This window comes from Lagenorhynchus albirostris, chromosome 21 (genome assembly GCF_949774975.1).
Source record: "Lagenorhynchus albirostris chromosome 21, mLagAlb1.1, whole genome shotgun sequence".
NCBI lineage: Eukaryota > Metazoa > Chordata > Mammalia > Artiodactyla > Delphinidae > Lagenorhynchus > Lagenorhynchus albirostris.
In genome coordinates this window covers 5,064,676-5,082,346 of record NC_083115.1, presented here as the reverse complement: position 1 = coordinate 5,082,346, position 17,671 = coordinate 5,064,676, and the positions used below count along the sequence as shown (strand labels likewise).

Genomic DNA, 17,671 nt, shown 5'->3' with positions numbered 1-17,671 from the left:
ACCTCCAGGGTCTTCCTGACTTTCCTTTGCTCTCTTTACACATCTCTTCGCTCCTCCTGCCAGAGGTCCTGTGTGACAGAAGGAAGAGGAGGGGTACCCTCCTGCCTGATTACCTGCATTTTTATCTTAGGGCACCTTGTGTGCGAAGTGAAGCATCCCAGGGGAGATGCAGAGATGAAAGACACAGACAGCGTATCCAGTGAACCAAGCTTTCTCACGGGCCACATTCATCACCCCTCATGTCACTCCTGTGAGACAGGTGCATTCACTGCCATTTTTAAGATGAGGAAAACGGAAATGAGAGTCTTGCCCCAAATCTAGAGTTTAGTAAATGGCAGAGCTGGGATTCAAACCCAGGACCTTCTGACTTCCAGGATCTCAAAGAGTTTATAAATATATGAAAAATGAGCAGCAGTTGTAAAAAGAGGTTAGATTACACACCACTTTTATATCTATGGCTTCTTGTAGCCTTGTGAAAACCTTAGGTAGGGAGGGCAGGTGTGATTATCTCTGTTTATAAACGAGGCAGTGGAAGTGCCTGGAGATCAGCGACCCTCCCAGGGTCAGGAGCCAGTTTTTCTGCCCGCAGATCACTGGTCATTTAGTGCTGGGTCATTGAGTTCTTATGACTGAAGACAATGGCCGACATAATGGTATTTAAAGAATTGAGTGCGCTCGGCGTATCAGTATTCCTGTGTTAGTTTTCTTGGGCTGTCGTAACAAACTGCGTGGCTTAAAGCAACAGAAATGTGTTCTCGCCTAGTCCTGAGAAGCCTGAAATCAGGGTGTCGGCAGGGCCCTCCATGTGCCCCCTGAAGGCTCAAGCGGAGAATCCTTGCTTGCCTCTTCCAGCTCCCAGTGGCCCCCGGCCGTCCTTGGCGTTGCCCGGCTAATAGCTGGATCCCTCCATCTCTGTCTCCACCGTTGTATGGCCTGTGTGTCTGTGGGACCTCTCCTTTTAGGAGGGCATCAGTCATTGGTCTTAGGGCCCAGCCTAAACCAGCATGAATTCATCTTAATTTAATTATATCTGCGAAGACCTTATTTCCAAATAAAGTCATGTTCTGAGGTTACGGGTGGACAATTTTGGGAGACATTATTCAACTCACTAAAGTTTTTCAAAAGGGTTGAAGTTTGAGCAGTAAAAGTAAAGCACAGCTTTCTCCCCTTCCCTCCCAAGTTGGATTATTCCTTGTAGCAACCTAGCCACGCCTGGTGGGAAGAAAGATGAGTCCTTGCAAATTTTGTTTCACGTTGCAAATGGGAACCCTGTGGGCCTCCCCCATCAGAGGACCCTCCACGGTGGGTGAAAGGGGTCCCACCTTTCACTGGGATTCTGGGAGATAAACAAACCGAGAGGATGAACTTGTTTTCAAGATCTGGAGTGTAGTTATTGGTGAGTTTGCCCTCTGCAGGCTGATTCAGAGTCTCAGAAGTGGAAACAGCTTTGCAGAGGCTCCAGGTGGTTGGCCAGAGGCAGCCCACAGTGCAGGGACATGAGTGGTGACAACCAGCGGTTCTCCGGGTGGGCTGACGGGTTGAGAGGCAACACAACAGCCAAGTCACCAGGAGTCCTCTTCTGGCCACCGTGAACGCTGAAAGGCCACTTCCCTCCTTCTTTGCTGGGTTTCAGGAATTCATCTGGGTCATTTGGAGGCAGTCGTGTTGTTCCACGGTGATTATATCTCTGGACACCCCAGCACTAATCCACATCCCTAAAGAATTCTATCTTATCAGAGCAAAACACAGAGAAATCGGAAAGGGTGGTCCAGGTAGGTAGGTAGTGGTGTTTAGCGGTGGGGCAGTTAACTTCATTTCAGTGAGCTTTAGTTTACTTCATCTATGAAATGGAGAAAATAAGGCCTACCTGATAAGATCGTCTGAGATGAGAGAGAATGCAGTAAAGAGATGGGTATTTTGCCTGGTACTGAACAGAGGCCCAAAGCAATGGGAGCTGCGGTTGTCCCTCAGCCAGAAGGGAAGGACAGGGTGGATTTCTGGCCCAATCTGGAGAGTTGGTGGGCAGAGGTCACCGTGGTCTAAGCTGAGTGCACAGGCCAGGAAGGGGGGCCCTGTCTCCTTTCTGGGGCCCCAGCGTAATCATGATGGTCTTAGTCGTTTCGATAGATGCCAGGGGGTGTGGCCTTTGGTCCCTGTCCTTGGCAGGCAGAGTTCTCCTATGGCCCTGAGCTGAGAGCTCTTTTTTTCTCCCCGTGGCTTGCAGTAGTTTATTTTTTTTAATTAAAAAAAAAGTATGTATTTATTTATTTATTTTTGGCTGCATCAGGTCTTAGTTGTAGCACGTGGGATCCTCTGCTGCGGTGCGTGGCCTCCTCGGTGTGGCGCGCGGGCTTCTCTCTAGTTGTGGCGCACAGGCTCCAGGGCGCATGGGTGCTGTGGTTGCGGCTCGTGGGCCTAGTTGCCCCACGGCATGGGGGATCTTAGTTCCCTGACCAGGGGTTGAACCTGCGTCCCCTGCATTGGAAGGCGGATTCTTAACCACTGGACCACCAGGGAAGTCCCTTAATTTTTAATTTTTGTATAGTTTTTAAAGGTTCCTTTCCATTTGAAATGATCACAAAATATTGGCTATATTCCCTGCATTATACAATATATCCTTGGGCCGTGAGCTCCTGAACAGTCTGGATTCTTAGGTCTTTCTAGCTCCCAGGGCTGTAGAAGAAGTGGAAGAGGATGTTAGTTTTTCTCGTGGTGTCTGCAGTTAACGTTCCTGGCAGATCCACATGGGGCGTTGAGTCCTCGTGAAGAACAGCCTTTTTTTTTTTTTTTTTTAATTTAATTTAATTTTATTTTTTATACAGCAGGTTCTTATTAGTTATCTGTCTTATACATATTGGTGTATACATGTCAATCCCAGTCTCTCAATTCATCCCACCATCTCCGCTCCCCACCCTTCCGCCCCTGCTTTCCCCCGTTGGCGTCCGTATGTTTGTTCTCCACATCTGTGGAAGGACAGGCTTTGTGATGCTGTGGGTACTGCATCGGCAGCATCAGGGTCTGGTCTCTGTCTAGGTATTAATCGGCTTTGGGCAGAGAGCTGGACTACTCTGGGCCTCTCTGGTGATGAAAAATTTTCCGGTATAAATGAGAAATGGACAAGGAGGAAGAAAAGCGGCAACATGAATGAGGATCGATGACCTCGGGTTGGGAGGGTGTTCAGGACTGTGGCGAACTGAAGAATCCGTTCCCCATCCGAAGAGGGGACAGCTGCTTCACTGGAAATCAAGAGTTTTACGTGAAATATCCCAGATTTTAACAGCGGATTGAAAAACACACTGGATAGGACAAATGAAACACAGTTGGGGCAAGTCTCCCTTTGGGCCACCAGTTTGCAACCTGTGGTCTCAAACTCGCCCTAAAAATTCCGTGATTCTTGCACCGGCAGTGGTGCTCGAACTCCGTCATGGAGAGGAGCAAAGATAACTCATTCCACAGAAAGGGCTGCATTTGTAAACGTTAGCACCGTTGATAAAAAGTTACTTAGAATATTTTGACAATTAAAATACTTTTGTAGTTTTATTCATATTTCTAACGTGTTGAAATTTATATCCTCTATCATTTGATGGCCGTGACACCTGTATGACTGTGTCACTCAGTTAGTGACAGGTCAGGAGTTACACCCCAGGCCCTGGGGCCCCAGAGCTCAAGCTCCCCGAGTCCTGTACCGTATACCACAGGCATCTTACCCACTGCTGAGCGTGCTTTCTCCCGTCTTCATGTTCCTGGCTCCTTTTCGTCCACCAGGTTACTGTTTCGGCATCTCTCCCCTTGGAGACCTCCACCATGCACACCAGCCACGCCAGGCATTCCATTCCAAGTCGTTCCCCTGCTGCTGTCAGTCCCAGCTCCTGTTTATCGTCCCCACGGCACTCACCACGATTTGTAATCACTCTGATTGCTAGTCTTGCTCTGTAGTTTTGCTCAGTCTGCCTGATCATCACGTATGTGGTGTGAGGGCAGGACACGTGTCAGTGTTTGCTGTTCTACCTTTGGTCTCTAGCCAGGCAAGGGCTGACTCATAGTGGGTGCTCCGTACATTTGTTGAGTGGGTGTGCGTGTGGGTGTGCGTGTGCACGGGGTGGGCGTGGCTTGCTGAATTCCTCATATACAGGTTTGGATGGATGGAAGGGTAGCGGGGAGAGAGGCGTCGCGCTCTAATTTCGTACATTAGCTTTCCTCCCCTCCCCCTTCCTGCTGTTGCCTCCCCAACTTTTCCTAGGCCTTCTGTTCCCTGTTAACTGTTCTGTCATTCTTCCCAGGTACCCAAAGTTGGGAACCTACCCCTGACGACCGAAGTTGTCAAGAGCCTAGCAACTCCCCTGGCCCTGGAGAAGAAGCCCCAGGTGGCCTACAAGACAGAGATCATCGGAGGCGTGGTGGTACACACGCCCATCAACCAGGTGCTGGGGCCTGGCGCTGCCAGAGGGTGGAGGGGTTCGGGGGTGTCCGTGGTGTGTCAGTGACATGACAGAAGGGCTGGACCGAGGAAGGGGTGAGGGTAGCGGGGCCAGTGCACATGGGGTGGTCAAGAAAATACCGGCAGTGCAGAAATTGAGGCCGCCGCCTCTGAAGCTCTGTGGCAGTACGGCTCTGCGTCACCCACGGGGACCGGCCCTGTGAAGCCTGTGAGAAGTGGGTCGAGGATGGCTGGAAACAAGCCCCACTGTCCCTAGGCCTCGTCCGGTTTGCGTTCAGTCTTCCCTTTCTCCCGGGTCTGTCCAGCCTCCCCAGCCTTGGTCTGTGAACGCACCCCGTACAGTGCCTTGCCGGGGCAAAGCCAAAGGGTTTTTTTTTATGGTGTCTTTCTCTTTTTTTTTTTTAACATCTTCATTGGAGTATAATTGCTTTACAATGGTGTGTTAGTTTCTGCTGTATAACAAAGTGAATCAGCTATACGTATACATACATCCCCATATCCCCTCCCTCTTGCATCTCCCTCCCACCCTCCCTATCCCACCCCTCTAGGTGGACACAAAGCCCCGAGCTGATCTCCCTGTGCTATGCGGCAGCTCCCCACTAGCTACCTGTTTTACAGTTGGTAGTGTATATAAGGGCATGCCACTCTCTCACTTCGTCCCAGCTTACCCACCTGGTTTCTCACTCACTTGACTGCCATCGTGGCCCAAGAGGAAGAGATGATTGGCCAGAGAGGGTGGGGTCAGGGGTGTGGCTGCGTCAGGAGGGGGCGGCGCTAATCCTGCAGCTGTTTCCTTGTAGAACGGTGGGGATGGGCAGGAAGGGAGTGAGCCCGGCTCCCACGCCATCCTTCGAAGGTCTCAGAGTTACATCCCCACGACAGGCTGCCGTGTCCCCACCGGGCCCCCCCTCATTAAGAGCGGCTATTGTGTGAAGCAAGGGAATGTGGTGAGTGTCCATGCGGGGGCTGGGAGGGGTTCTGGGGACCCCGGGAGCCAGTGGGTGTGGGCGAGGCAGAGGGGAGGGCAGTTTGCAAGGAGGAGCGTGGAGCCAGCCACGCCCAAACCGCCCAAACCAGGGAGAGGCTGGGGTGGGGAGAGCTCCCGCCCCGCAGCTCGAGGTGATCCGAGGAGTCGCCCCATGAGAAGAAGTCCTTGCCCCTGACCCCCAACGTGGGAGCCTGGCTTCGGTGGGGCGGGGTCCCCAGGAGCTTAGAACCCGAACGCACCCCCGGGAATGCTGGGAACTCTTCTAACATCCTGCTCTTTACCCTTTATTTCAGCGCAAGAGCTGGAAACGGCGCTTCTTTGCGCTGGACGACTTTACCATCTGCTACTTCAAGTGTGAGCAGGTTTGTAGTCACTCTGGGGCCCGCCTGAGAGGCCGTGGAGGGCAGAGGCACAGGAGCCACACCCACGTGTGTGTGTCCGAGCAGAGATGTGGGCACACAGACTCCGGGGGTGCTTGTGTCTGACCTCCGTCCTTCTGGTGTGCGCATCTTCATGGTGATGTAAAGTGGCCTTAACTCCCTGCCTTCGTGGTCAGGGCCACAGAGCATCATCTTAGATTTCTTTCCTCTCTTGATTATTTTGAGACCTTGTCTTGTTTGCCACCTGGTCTCAGCCAGTCATCTCTGATGATGATGGCTGCCTGGTCTGGGCGTTGGGCTGACAGCCTCATGCACTCTCTCTCTGTTTCCCCCCAGGACCGAGAACCTCTGCGTACCATATTCCTCAAGGATGTTCTCAAGACCCACGAGTGTTTGGTCAAGTCTGGGTAATTGTCTCTGCTTATTCTTCTCTGGTCAGAACTCCGTGTGCCCTCTTGACTCTTCTTTATTTTTTTAACATCTTCATTGGAGTATAATTGCTTTACAGTGGTGTGTTAGTTTCTGCTGTATAACAAAGTGAATCAGCTATACGTATACATATATCCCCATATCTCCTCCCTCTTGCGTCTCCCTCCCACCCTCCCTATCCCACCCCTCCAGGTGGTCACAAAGCACCAAGCTGATCTCCCTGTGCTATGCGGCTGCTTCCCACTAGCTATCTCTTTTACGGTAGTATATGTAAGTCCGTGTCACTCTCTCACTTCGTCTCAGCCTTAACTCTTCTGTTACTCCCCTTCTGAGGCTCTATAGCAGAAACTTCTTCCAAGAGCAGGAAGATGTTGTCTCCTTGACATCTGTGGCTGATTCTCCACATCCAAGCTGCCGCAGCTGTGAAATGGCGCTGGGCAAACCTATCCTCTTCCCGTCCCCTTACTCTCGCTCCTGAAATGGGCCTATGTGATACTTTTCTGATGGAGAAAAAGAAAGGATATAGAACAAAGGAGAGGTGCTTCTCAGGTGTCAGCTGCTCATCTCACCGGAGGACTGGGCTCAGAGGTGGAGGGGGACTGTGCCCTTAGTCACTTGCTTTTCAGTGCATCTGCTCAGACCCCTGTTTATGCCATGCCTCTGCCCTGAACTTGTTATGCCTTTCTCCTCTCCTCATTTTGACAAAGTCCCTGATGTCTTCTTAATATGGGGATGAGTCACAGCAATGCTCTCGGGCAGGACGAGGAAGTATTTTTAATGTGTTCCTCTTTCAACTAGGAAATGGTCACCTTTCCAGTGCCACAGAGCGTAGGACGAGTTTGGGACCTGGGGCCTCTTCGAGTGCGCTCCCATATCCAACACCCATACAGGTGCCCCTGGAACCAAACTTTAGAGACCCAAGGGCGTCCGGGCATCTAGCAGTCCTCATTTGGCCCTCAGTCTGCAGTCTGTAGGGGTACTATATGGAATCTCCGTCCCACGGACTGTGCATGCAGAGCCTGCATCCCCAGGGAAGCTGTTAGCAGCAGACTGACTGTTCTCACATGAAGGCATGGGAGGGTCTTGCATGAGAACGAGGTGTTTTGTGGCCCAAGGAAGCAGGCACTGTTGTGAGCCTTGCAAACGGCAGTTGCAGAGTGTGGAAGATGAGGGAAGTTCCCACCGACAAATTATCATGCGTGAAAGGTGCTACAGATGGAAGCTGCCTCTGACAGCTTGGAGGCAGTAAGTGCCCTGGAAGTGTGGCCCCCGCGGTGACAGCGGGTGGAGGAGAGGTGAGGCTTGCTCCTGACCCTGGAGGCCCGTGCAGGTTGATGGGTGTATTGCGGCAGCTTAGGAAACCCAGATAATGTTCGTCCCTAAGAGCGCTTTGCACTTTGCCTGAGCCAGAGTCAGACTGAACATCGAGGAAAAGAATTGAGGGAGTTGAAGATCCTCGGGGACGGAAGTTGCCGAGGCCCTGCAGGTTCCAGGCCTGTGAGACTGGGGTCTCCCAAACCCAGTCACGGGGGTTAGGGCATCTGAGTAGTCAGTTGATGTTTTGTTGACTTGAGTTGAATTGAAAGGCCACATGTAGCCTGAGAAGTAGATATGAAAAGGGTGGGGATTTCCTCCCTGTTTGCTTTTACCTCCCCTGTAGTAGATTACATGATTGTGCTGCATGTGCATGAATAGTTGAAAAGGTTAAACCATCTTATCCAGAAAGAAGAGCCATCTCCACTCAGATACTCAGAAAGTAATTATAATAGCTAATGAAATGCATTTCAAATGACCACTCTGTGACATTCATTGTACCAGGTGCCTCATATAACTTATGAGATGCCTTATATAACTTATAACTGATCTTTGCGGTAAGAAGCTTGGTAGAGGAGTGCTTCTGATTTCCATTCTACAGTTGGGGTAGAAAGGCTCACAAAGTTTTAGAAATATTCCTAAAGTACCTTTTCCCAGTGGAGTCAGGATTGGGCCCCAGGTCTGTCTGACCCCTGATTGCCGTCCCCGCCCACGTGGGGCTTCAGTCTCATGCTCCTCCTTTGCCCAGGTGCCCATGTCACTGGCAGCGCACCTGCCATTTCCTTCCAAGTCCTGATTCCTGAAGCCAGCCCTGCCTGTGATCAGTCCTTTCTTTCTTTTTCTTTCTTTCTTTCTTTTTTATTTTTAAAATTTTTTGACCACACCACATGGCATGTAGGATCTTAGTTCCTCAACCAGGAATCAAACCCGGGCCCCCCTGCAGTGGAAGTGCAGAGGCTTAACCACTGGACCACCGGGGAAGTCCCCCTGTGATTAGTCCTTTCTTGGAATTATTCTAACTCTTGGCATATAACATGCAGTCTAACATCTGACTGTAAAGTTTTGCTCTTTTATGTTCTTTCATGGGGAAGGAATTAGATCTTTTGCTCCTTATATGTTCCCCGTAGTGACTGGATGCACAGAGCAGGCATTTCACCCTGTAAATAATTTCGGCTGATGGGAGGTTTGTGGCTGAGCACCAGCTACCTCTCGCCTTCCTCCTTGCGGAAGTAGGGTCCCTCTTCCAAACCTCACACCCAGTTTGAAGCATCTTCAAGTGGTCTACTCTCTCCTTCCCTTTTTCCTCTTGAGCATCCAGTCCCCTTTTGAGAGCAGGGATTTAGGGAAGCTGATGGAGTTGCTGTGTGGGTGGAGAAAGGCTTTGGAAATAAGAGATTCAGGTCCCTTAGGAGAGGCACCTGGTAGTGGAGTAACTAAGAGCGTAGACTCTGGAGTTGGACCCAGTTTCAAATCCTGGCTCTGCCGGTTCCTTACTCCGGTGCCGTGGACAGGTCATGGAACCTCTCTGAGCCTGGGTTTCCCCATCCATAAAGTAGGGAAAGTCTTACTGCCTCATTGGATTGTTGGGAAGATTGGATGAAATAACACATTAAAAAACACAAAGAAGGGCTTCCCTGGTGGCGCAGTGGTTGAGAGTCCACCTGCCGATGCAGGGGACGCGGGTTCGTGCCCCGGTCCGGGAAGATCCCACATGCCGTGGAGCGGCTGCGCCCGTGAGCCATGGCCGCTGAGCCTGCGCGTCCGGTGTGCTCCACAATGGGAGAGGCCACAACAGTGAGAGGCCCGCGTACCGCAAAAAAACCAAATAAACAAACAAAAAAAATAACACAACAGATTGGTGGTTGTCAGAGGCGGAGGGTGGGGAGTGGCCGAAATGGGTGAAGGGGGTGGAAAGATACAAACCTCCAGTTATCAAATCAGTAAGTCCTGGGGATGCAATGTGCAGCACGGTGACTGTGGTTGATAGCACTGTATTCTATATTTGAAAGTTGCTAAGAGAGTAGAGCTTAAAAGCTATAATCTCATCACGAGAAATAAAATTTGAGTGTTACGTACGAGACAGTGATCATTTGCAGTGTATACAAATATCAAATCATGTCGTACACCTGAAATGAATATACTGTTTTTTATCTTACAAATATACTGTTCTATGTCCATCTCTTAATAATATATATGTATATAAAATATATATGTAATGGAGCATAATGGACAGAACAATGTGTGCTTGTGTATATATATAAAACCAATAAAATTTTCATCTACTTGACCCTCAGATAAAAACACTTGAAACAGTGCTTCTCACCAAGCACTTTTTATCAGTACATCTGAGCCACTGAAGAAACACACAGTCCTAGACGGTGTGGGGTGTGGTGCATGTGAGGCAAGAGGTTCTGGAGGCCAAGGAGCTTTGTCCTGTTAGAACTGGTGGTGGTGTGTACTGGGGAGGGGGATCCATGGGGATGGTTAAACCACTTGAGACCCTCCAGGAAGTGAAGCTGTAGGAAACCCTGTAATGCCTTCTGAGGCAGGGCAGCAGGAGGAATGGCCTGTGGATCCCCTTTTTAGGGTAGGGGGCACGGGTACCTGCCTCAGGGTGAATCAAGTCCTCAGTGGGTGACCAGCATGCCTGGTAACTTTCAGGGTGGGGGCACGGGTACCTGCCTCAGGGTGAGTCAAGTCCTCAATGGGTGACCAGCATGCCTGGTAACTTTCTATCTCTTTCTCTGTCTAGCGATCTGCTGATGAGGGACAACCTGTTTGAAATAATAACCAGCTCCAGGACCTTCTACGTGCAGGTAAAAAGCTCGCTGCCAGAAGACGCTGACGTTCCTTCTCTGTGGGTGGTGTGCTTGTAGGCCTGCCTTTCCCTTTGCTTTCTCTTTTATTTTGTTCGAAGTTTCTAGGTGGTAAATTTAGCCCCCGATAGTCAGTCCGACTCCCATTTTATTCTAAACAGGATGTTTGCCAAAAGCTTCCCAACCGTAAAATAATAAGAACGGGTTGAGCCGCTACACTGGGGAATGTGAGTTTGTACCAGCTGCTCGTAGCTGCTGGGCGCCAGCTCAGCAGAGAAAAGGGGAACTGGTCAGTGGTTTCACTTCTCCCTTGGAGGGTGTTTATAAGCCCCGTCTATGTGTGGACAGCACTGTGTGCGGAAGGACAAAAGCACAGAGGGCCCTGTGCGGGCACCAGGTGCACAGCCAGCTGCACAGAGAAAGCGATTGTTTGGACTCCGACGGTTCAGCTCTCAGAAGCATCTCCCCTCCACCCACAGCCTTGGAGTTCTCCCAACTCCTTCTCAAATCATAGGAGCTAGAAAGGCAGATTTCTAGCCTCTAGCCTGGCCTAGACTTTCAAGGCCAAGTCCTCGCTGCAGCCTGCCTAGCCGTCCACAGAGCGTGCCTTGATTCCTGCAGCCTCACGGTGATGGTGCCCGTCGAGCGCCAAGACTGCCATGGAGTGTGTTGGTTGAAATGTGGGGCTCCCCGACCAAAGCTTCTCAGGGTTCCCCGCGCGCTCCCCACTCAACACCTTCCCTTTCGTGAGGTCGACCCTCACCCATTTCGTGAGCAGCAGGTCCTTCTGAGCGGGTCCCCCTTCCTGAGCCCAGCAGACATGCTAGCAGCCTGAGGCATCTGTGTGTTCCATTCATTTAGACAAGCATCTGGGAAGAGCTGTGGAAAAGTGCTGCTGGGGCCCTAGAGCAGCCTCCATGGCCATTCAGGGACATGTTTGAGCTGTCGGTGCACCAAAAGAGTTTCCAGTTTTTGGACTAGACAGATGGGGCGTTGCCTCATCCTGGGGACCCCGCATTCAACAGAGCGGATCCTGAACCCGAGAGGGAGATAGTCAGGTAAACAGGCAGTTAGAACAGTGTGCAGAGGTGGGGAGGGCGTGTTGGAGAGATGAACGCAGGGGAGCTTTCGGGGCAGTGAAACTGTCCTGTGTGATACTGCAGTGGCAGATGTGTGAAATCGAATTTCACAGCACAGACCATAAACCTTTAATATATGCAAATTTAAAAAATCATTTAGGAGGTCAGGTGATCCTAGCATGGCATGCAGAATATGACCAAAGAACCTAAATGTGTTACAAGTATGAAACAACCTCACTCATGGGGGTGGGGGAATAAAACAACAAAAAACAAAACAAGAAAACAGTGTGAGAAGGGCTACCCTTAGAGTGAGTAGTGGTTGCCACGGGAACTCCCAAGAAGGGTACCTCCCCCAGTCTCAGGGAGTCAAGGGAGGTTTCCTGAAGGAAGATACACCGAAGCCAAACCCTTGGCGGAAGAGTGGCCCAGGCAGAGGGAACAGCAAACAACAGGGGTTAAAAAAGCTTGGACATGAAAGGGGCACAGGTGCTGGGAAGCTGATATGGAGGGCCTGTGGCCTGTGGGCCTTGTTCAGGAGCTTGTCTTTTATCCTGGGAGTTAGGGTCCTTAGAGGTTAAGCTAGGGGAGTGACCCAATCAGATCTGCCTCCTAAAAATCCCACTTGGGCAAGTGACCTAAGAGCCTTGTTTTCCTCATCTGTAAAGTGGAGATGAGAGCCCTCGGTCCTGGTCCTGTTGATGGGATGCTGGCGGTGAATGTCCTGTCTGGTGCAGTGTAGGGGACAGGTAAGAAAAGGGTTAGACAGGAGCCAGGGAGAGCAGTTGGAAGGCTGTTGTAATGGTTTCAGTGAGAGATAAAGGTAGCCTGAACTTGGATGGATGGAGAAAAGTGGAAACATTTGAAGCTATTGATAAGTCCTTTCCAGGACTTGAGAGTTGATTGGATGTGGGGTGAAGGGAGCGATTATGCTGGGGTTAAGAGTCTAGAACAGAGCCTCGGACTGGAGATAGTGATTTGGGAAACATGAACGTCAACCAAAAAAAAAAAAAAAGTTCAGAAGACACTGCATCCATCATTGGCACGAGTGTCTGCACATTGACCAGGACCTTATCATCATTTCTGTCCTACTTTGCCATCTGCTCCCACATTTCTAGGATACAAGAACACTCACATCCCCCTGAATAAATAAATGAGCAAATGGACAAATCTGTGTATAGCACCAAAACTCAGCATAGAAGGTTGGAGAAGAGTAGAGATTAAAACTCTTTAAGAATATGTATTTATTCATTTAAAAACAACAACTATAAACTCGTTTATGTTAATACAAGTAACATTTAATGAAAAATAACGCTTTCTAAAACAAAAAAGCAACAGGAGTAGCATTTTTTAAATATATTTTTGCAAATCTCTTTAATGGCTGGTTTATTAGAAGACAGCAGGATTCTCATATCTGCTTCTGCACTCAGTCTCTGGCCATATGTTGTTTTGATGGAAGAGTATGAAGAAAATCTGGCCCCGCAGAGACATGTATTTGGAATAAAGGGATATTTTAATAGCTCTTTCAGATAATTGTGGATCTTCTTTGATTCTATACCGAAACTTGACAAATCGTAGTTTCTTAATGTTTAGGTGCTGTGTGGAATCAGAAGCTGGTATCAATAAACTTTCATACTCTTACATTAAAATCCATTGGTCAGTTTTGCTCTCTGAATGGATCATATGTGGCAGGGCTGTATCTAAAGGTGGGATTGGTTCTTGGGGAGAGGTAGGGGTTATTAGCTTGTTGGAAAGGGAGGGCTGCAGAGGTTGGGAGTAAGATTGAGAAGGAGATGCCTAAAGCTTTTGGACAGCTGCAATGGAAGTAACCAGAGGTGCATATAGGAAGCCTTTTATTGATGGCCCGTTAGAACTCAGTGCTTGAAACCATTGCAAATGTTATGATACCGGTCTCATACCAGGTAATCAGAGCTCATCGGACTGCAGTGAAACCACAGACTGCAGTGACGCATTTAATACCCTTCGTTCCTCTCACCTCAAAAAGTGCCCTCACGGACGGAAACCCTACTTTTCCTTTTGAACCAAGCACCAGAGACACGTACACACTTAAGCAGACCAGGAAGAGAGGAAGGTATAAGCTTGGTACTTCCCTTCTCGTTCTGTTGAGTTTCAAGGCTTTTTTTCTAGTCTCTTAGTAATTCACCACAGGGTGGGTGGATTTCAGCTCTGTGTTTTAATGGTTCATGGAGCTACCTGTGTGATGTGGTTTTAAGATAGTTTTGAGTGTTTGATGAAAGCTAAGCACAGGCTTTCCATAAAAGATAGGTATACACATACACTGTAATTTTTGCATATAATTTTTGAGGTTTCACTTAATTTCTGTTGCCAGTGGAGTCCAGTTCTTAAAACTACTAATAGAGATTTAAACTGTGATCTCAGTAATGTAATATCCTATTTCTTCTCGTGTGGGATCAGTATCTGCTTTTCTCTTTGAATAGTATATATATATATATATATATTTTTTTTTTTTAATAAATTTATTTATTTTTGGCCGCGTTTGGTGTTCATTGCTGTGCATGGGCTTTCTCTAGTTGCGGCGAGCGGGGGCCACTCTTCATTGCGGTGCGCGGGCTTCTCGTTGCGGTGGCTTCTCTTGTTGCGGAACGCGGTCTCTAGGCGTGCAGGCTTCAGTAGTTGTGGCACGTGGGCTCAGTAGTTGTGGCTCGAGGGCTCTGGAGACCAGGCTTAGTAGTTGTGGTGCAGGGGCTTAGTTGCTCCGCCGCATGTGGGATCTTCCCAGACCGGGGCTCGAACCCGTGTCCCTTGCATTGGCAGGCGGATTCTTAACCACTGCGCCACCAGGGAAGCCCCTTGAATAATGTTTTAAACATTAGTGAACATTAAAATAATGTTTACTACTGTTTATTATCCTCATGGCTGGGTTCGTTACCTAGGTTATCTGACAGAAAAATGTCCTTAAACGGAATTAGTGCATTAGGGAAGAAATGTAATTAGCAAACAATTTCCGTCTCAAATACTAAATGTTTTAAGAAAGAGATTTAATTGTTTTTCCCATCATATTAGCAAAGATTTTTTAAAAATTGTAATATTTAAAACAAAAAAAAAGTAAAAAATAAAAGGGAATTCCCTGTCAGTCCAGTGGTTAGGACTCCACGCTTTCACTGCCGTGGGCCCAGGTTCCCTCCCTGGTTGGGGAACTAAGATCCTGCAAGCTCGCACTGTGGCCAAAAAATAAAAAAAAGTTTTTTAACTGTAATATTTAATTCTAACAAGGGTGCATGTAATATACATACATACATATATATGTTTAAATGAAATCTATATTATTGACTAGACATCACTCTGGCCATATATAAGAAGAGCCTTAAAAGCGTGGATACTCTGGGACTTTTCCCGGCGATCCAGTGGTTAAGACTCTGCACTTCCACTGCAGGGGGCGTGGGTTCGATCCCAGGAACTAAGATCCCACATGCCATGTGCTGTGGGCCCCCCCCGCCCCGCAAAAACATGCATACTCTTTAGCAACTTCCCTGGGAGCTGAAGAATCTTAAGTATGAAAAAAGCTTTATACACGAAGATGTGAATAGCAGTATTGTTTATATTAGAGAATTGGAAATGATCTGAACGAATTCTAGAGGATCTGGATTCTTGTGTTTGAGTTTCCAGCTGTTAAGTCAGGTGATTCCCAGTGTTCTCTGATTCAGGATTCCTTGCTAAGTGGAGCTGGGGTGAGCACACCTAGGTTGGTTGAGTGATTGCTCCTAGAGAAGGAGTGAGTGTTTGTTGACTGTCTCAAAGGACAGTCAGATAGGTGGTCTGTGGCTTGTGGGTGGGGGGTTTTTTGCTCTGGTGATAAAAGGACTAAAAGTAGCTTAAAAAGCCCTGGAAACTGACTATTGGACTGTCATCATGGGGGTCTTGCAATCTGGTTAATGGGAACGTTCCATCTCCTGTGTGATGCGGGAGACCTTTGTCTCTCCCTTAGCTCCCATCCCCATCTTTCCCTCTGTCTTCTCACATTTCCCCACCAAATCAACTTCTGTTCCCCTAGAAGGAAAATCTGTAAGAAATGCTATTCTGCTGATGGACAATTTAATTGCCACCATCTCATTCCAATTCAAAATAGCCTTTCTTCTCCCCCAAATATGTTATCTTATTATTATTATTTTTTTTTACAGAAGTTGCCTTTAATTATCTTTTGCTCATATTATTTTAATTTACTTGACAATGACGATAATTTACATGCAGAGGCTCTTTCCATATAACGCACCCCCCAGAGTTGCAACTTGCTGTCTTCTACATTACTTTTTGTTTCCAGGGTCATCTCTATAATGTAATTGACTAGTGAAGTAATTAAGAATTTGAATATGACTTCCTACATAAATTAAGAAGCATGCTGGGGCTTCCCTGGTGGTGCAGTGGTTGAGGGTCTGCCTGCCAATGCAGGGGACGCGGGTTCGTGCCCCAGTCCGGGAGGATCCCGCATGCCGCAGAGCGGCTGGGCCCGTGGGCCATGGCCGCTGAGCCTGCGCGTCCGGAGCCTGTGCTCCGCAGCAGGAGAGGCTGCAACAGTGAGAGGCCCGTGTACCGCAAAAAAAAAAAAAAAGCATGCTGTAATATTATTCTGCTTACGGTTGAAAACTTTTTTAATTAGCAAAGTATTCTTTTGAAACTGAGATTGGACAATGCAATGTATAATTGGTCACTTTATCCAGAGAAAAGCAATACAACTAAGGTGAATTGAGATATAATACAGTTTTACTTTAAATTTCCTAGCTGTAGAAATAGACATTAGCATTTATGGATAGTGTTATTTATAATAGAAATAATTATTAATATCTTTTCAAACAACCCAAGGAATCTGAGAGACTTCAAGAAATATAGACATGTGTACAGAAATCCTTAAGAAGGCTGAAAAGAATACAATAGAAAACAGGTAGGCAGTGAAGACCTGGTCACCCTCCCGTCTGTAAACCATTTTATGGGGCTGATAAACAAGCATATTAAGAAAAAGTATGTTACCTTCCTTGATCCCAACAATTTGATCCTTTAGGTAAGAATTATCCACAGTTTGAGTATGAAGAAAATGAAATTAAAAAGTTGTAGGGAGAAGGCAGCAAACATATTTATAATACTGGAATTTAAGGCTTCATCTGTGTCCCTCATATAATAATAACAACAACAACGATAATGACTAATATGAAGCCCTTTCTGTGTATTAGGCTCTTTCAAACTGCCTTACCTAAATGAGTTCATTTAATTTTTCCCAATAGTTCTACTTGTGGAACAGGTTAGCTAGCCCTGCTATCAGTAAAATACCTTCTGGAAGAATCTTGGAGACCGTGTCCTGGTTATCTTTTTAGACTAGGGATGGATTTCTCTTTCTGGGAAACCACCAGGTTGTCAGGTAACTGGGAAAAGAAAAGTCCAGGAAAGAGAGAGGGCAGGTGAATTTGCAGCTATGGTGCGTGAGAGGGGTCTTCTCCAGGGGCACCGTTGCTGCCTCTCTTTGGCCCAGCGTGCCAGGGTGTGAAACTGTTCCCCTTGTAAGTGTCCTGCACACACCTAACCAGGGAGGGTTGGCTTGGGGACAGGATGGGGTAAGCATGCAAATTTGAGGGTTTTAAAAAGACTGGTCAAGTATTACCTTGATATAATGCAAAGGGAAAGCATCATTCTAGGGATGGGGAGAGTGAGGGGTATATGTGGAGAATTTTGCAGGCCAGTGTGTGTGATGTTTGCATTCATGTATGCACGGGCATGCAAATGCACGCTGGTAATTTTGGGTGGCTCTATTGGGGAAGGTGCAGGGCGACAGAGAGAGGTTAACTAATAAAACGTTTCTGGAGGTCAAGGTTTCATTCAGTCTTGGTCCCATCTGTGTGCCTGGTACCTGATGTCACGTGTCACCCTGAGTAAGGCCTCAGTAAATGTTTGCCAGGTTCACTTGGATTCAGCTCCTGTAAAGCTGGAAAGCACTGAGAATTCCCAGGGCTCTACCTACTGTGGCTTGGCTTCTGATTTTCCTCTTTCTTCACAGAGCCGCTGCTGCCCCCTTCTGGGGTTGCTCGGTATTTCTGAGGGAGGAACTTTTTAAGGCCTCGGCTGTGCCCTCCCTGCATGTTGGTGAGCTTGGTGCTGCAAGTCTAGCAACTCTTGAGGCCTGGATGGGACTCAGGACAGACCCAGATCACTTGTGCTTTGAGAGAAGCCCTATTCCTGGAGAAACCACCTGTCTGGGAGGATTT

General features: G+C 48.1%; 1 protein-coding gene across 8 annotated transcripts in view; it reads left to right on the top strand.

Moving 5' to 3' along the window:
• The window catches only part of PLEKHA2 (pleckstrin homology domain containing A2), a 57,201-nt gene that overhangs the window by 34,642 nt on the left and 4,888 nt on the right, over positions 1–17,671 (top strand). For all 8 annotated transcript variants that reach the window (XM_060136469.1, XM_060136472.1, XM_060136470.1 and 5 more), the window contains 5 exons: positions 4,281–4,421; positions 5,239–5,385; positions 5,720–5,788; positions 6,143–6,213; positions 10,302–10,365. In XM_060136469.1, coding sequence (XP_059992452.1) covers positions 4,281–4,421; positions 5,239–5,385; positions 5,720–5,788; positions 6,143–6,213; positions 10,302–10,365 — 492 coding nt within the window. The remainder of the gene's footprint in view (positions 1–4,280; positions 4,422–5,238; positions 5,386–5,719; positions 5,789–6,142; positions 6,214–10,301; positions 10,366–17,671) is intronic.